Below are 2,964 nucleotides of genomic sequence, written 5' to 3'. Positions count from 1 at the left end.
TGAATGCAAAGGTAATGTGTATATAAACCTTTCCCTAGTCGATTTTTAGGCGATTAAGATTTGATCACGTTGTATGATCTTCACTGTACTTATCCGGAATACAGTAATCCGGACTGTGTTCATGCATTCCGGATAACATTTTCCGGACACCAGCAATAGAGAAGCTGTGTTCATTTTCTGACTCTGTTTTGCACTGTTTTCAGTTATGGTTGTTCCTGTTGATCCCCCGAATGATGATGGACCTGAATGATGATGGACCTCAGAATGAACCTCCTGTTGTGGAAGAGCTTCTTTTACTTGAATATGCGCATGATTCCGGAGATGCCAAATCCGAGAATCCCCCACCCCCACCCCCCCCCCCCCCCCCCCAAAGTAGTGGATGCTCCTCCTCATATTCCTCCTGTTGTACCACCTCTAGTTGTTGCTGTTTGTATTGACCAGCGCGAACATTTTACCACCAAACACAAGTTTGCAACACGGAATGATTTGTTGGAGTGGGTTCGGGAGAAAGCTAGGAAGCTTTGGTTTTCCACTGTTATTGGTAAATCCGATAACGGTGGCAACGGAAGAAATGCATTTGTTACTTTGATATGTAAAAGGGGAGGTTCATACACTGAGTACAAGAGAAAGAGTCGGCGTGAGATAGCTGGTTCGGTTAAATGTGAATGTCCATTTAGGCTGAGAGGTTACTTGTTGACTGATGGTGAGTGGAGCCTCAAAGTTGGTGATGGTAAACACAACCATGGCATGACATATGTGTTGAAAGGTCATAAAACCGCCGGTCGTCTAAACCCAAATGAACGTGTTCACCTTGAAAAGATGGTGGAATCTAATGTTCCTCCGAGGCAAATGCTTACCAACTTAAAGAAGAGGAACCGTACCACTTCAACTACCATCAAACACGTTTATAATGCTACTTACAGATGTAGGCGGTCCATTAGGGGTACGAGGAATGACATGCAACATCTCTTGAAGTCTTTGGTTGATAATGGTTACGTTTTTCATTGTAGGAAGTATCATGATTCTGATGAAGTCAGTGATGTTTTTTGGGCACATCCAGAGTCTATCAAGTTGTTTAACACTTTCTCCACGGTGCTTGTGTTGGATTCAACATACAAGACAAACAAGTATCGTCTTCCATTGCTTGAGTTTGTCGGTAATACTTCTACCATGAAAACATACTCTATTGCTTTTGCCTATATGTTGTCTGAGAGGCAAGACAATGTTTATTGGGCTCTTGAGAGGTGTCGTGAGATGTTGCACTCCAAAGATCTCTATCCCAAAGTAGTTGTCACTGATCGGGACAATGCTTTGATCAATGCCGTGGAAAAGGTTTTCCCTAAAGCTACTACTCTGTTGTGCTCATATCACATTGGACAAAATGTGAGAGCAAAGTTTAAAGTGGATTGCAAAGTGACGGATCTCAAAGGCAAGAATGGGCAACCGATTAAGTCTGGTTCGGTTGTGAAGACTGTGATGGCTGCATGGATGGTTATTGTGGACTCCGACACGGAGGAAGCATATATTGATAATTGGACCCGGTTCAAAGTTGTATGCGCAAAATTTCCCAAGTTTTTGGATTATGTTGAAAAGACAATTTTGGATCCAGTTAAGGATAAGTTTGTGAGGTTTTGGGTTGACAAACACCTTCATAAGGGGAATACTACAACAAACAGAGCTGAATCTGCACACGCTCGGTTGAAAAAGTATCTGAGTAGTAGTATGGGTGATTTGAGCACAAATTGGAAATCCGTTCATGCCATGCTAGAGCTGCAACATACCGCAATACATGCTTCGTTTCAGACGAGCATTATCATGCTTGAACATCGGTTCAAAGACAAGGTGTTGTGGTCTAGGTTGATCCGGAACATTTCAAGGGAAGTTTTGCATCATCTCGTAGTGGAGTACAATAAAGCACTTGAAATTGGTACGGATAAATCAAGATGTGGTTGTTTGAGTTTGATCACATACGGGTTACCGTGTGCATGTATGCTAGCTTTGAAGATCAAGAACGGCACCGCCATTCGTTTGGAAGAAATTCACACCCACTGGAAGAGGTTGGGGTTCGAGTACGAGGTTGACCCGAAGCTTAAAAAAGAAGACATCTCTCTATTGCCAGAATGGGATATTCTCCAGGTATTTTTTTCAAAACTATCTCTGTTTATGTTCTGCCCAAGATTTCTGTTTCTGTATTATGTACTGGTGCAATCCGGATTATATAATCCGGACATAACAGTTGTATTCCGGAATATGTAATCCGGATAAGTAGCATTTACGCCCCATGCAAGTGCATTTAAGGTTCATGCAAAGGGTGTATCGGGAAGTTCCGGATTATACAATCCGGATTAGCTTGTCTATTTCGGATTGTATAATCCGGAAGTCACCAGTAGTAACCGAATGGCATGTTTCTGACTGGTTTTCCTCTGACTGTTTTGTTACACATTGTAGGCGCAGTTCAAGGACGCCGATTACAACATGAAAGTGCATTTGAAAGAACAATTCCGGCAATTTGTTTTACCGGAAACCACCTCTATGCGTCCACGCCAAATAAGGTCACCACCAAAGGAGCTCCAAAGAAAGATAAGCAAAGCATTCGATCGACAAGGCGGTCCCCTTCCCTATGGGAGATTGTTGACTCCCAAGAGCAAGAAACACAGGGTTCACAGACACGGTCAACAGGGACAAGTAGAATGAGAGCACGGAAAAGCAACATGTCTCCTACTCCTCCTAAGTCAATTCCAAAAAATCCCAAGAAGCCAACACCCGTTGAGGTCCACATACCAAACAAAGACCAAATCCCAATTTGGATGCATGGCTTTATTGAAAAGGTTACGGATGTACCCGGTGATGGCCATTGTGGGTTCCGAGCAGTTGCGGTCCTACGTAACTTGACTGTTGATGATCACGTAATAGTCCGGTACAACCTTTACAAAGAGCTTATCGGTGTAGAAAATGACCGCTATC

General features: G+C 43.0%; 1 protein-coding gene across 1 annotated transcript; it reads left to right on the top strand.

Annotated features, from left to right (window-relative positions):
* Positions 1-236: 236 nt before the first annotated feature.
* Positions 237-2,694, top strand: LOC146944782 (PKS-NRPS hybrid synthetase cheA-like). The gene is made up of 3 exons (XM_085747988.1): positions 237-323; positions 442-2,136; positions 2,449-2,694. Exons 1-3 carry the CDS (start codon positions 237-239, stop codon positions 2,692-2,694), a joined length of 2,028 nt encoding a protein of 675 aa, XP_085604114.1.
* The last annotated feature ends 270 nt before the right edge of the window (positions 2,695-2,964 follow it).

This window comes from Medicago sativa, chromosome 2, assembly GCF_051527215.1.
Source record: "Medicago sativa cultivar Bolivia chromosome 2, Bolivia_mono, whole genome shotgun sequence".
In the NCBI taxonomy this organism is placed as follows: Eukaryota; Viridiplantae; Streptophyta; class Magnoliopsida; order Fabales; family Fabaceae; genus Medicago; species Medicago sativa.
The sequence above is the reverse complement of the archived record's forward strand: the minus strand, read 5'-3'. Positions and strand labels throughout refer to the sequence as shown.

What these genes read in the sequence shown, in the direction of transcription:
- LOC146944782 (XM_085747988.1), top strand. Translation starts at nt 237, where the DNA reads ATGGACCTGAATGATGATGGACCTCAGAATGAACCTCCTGTTGTGGAA. An exon ending in ATGCGCATGATTCCGGAGAT is followed by an intron (nt 324 to 441) that starts GCCAAATCCGAG and finishes TGTATTGACCAG; the next exon opens with CGCGAACATTTTACCACCAA. An exon ending in CAGAATGGGATATTCTCCAG is followed by an intron (nt 2,137 to 2,448) that starts GTATTTTTTTCA and finishes TACACATTGTAG; the next exon opens with GCGCAGTTCAAGGACGCCGA.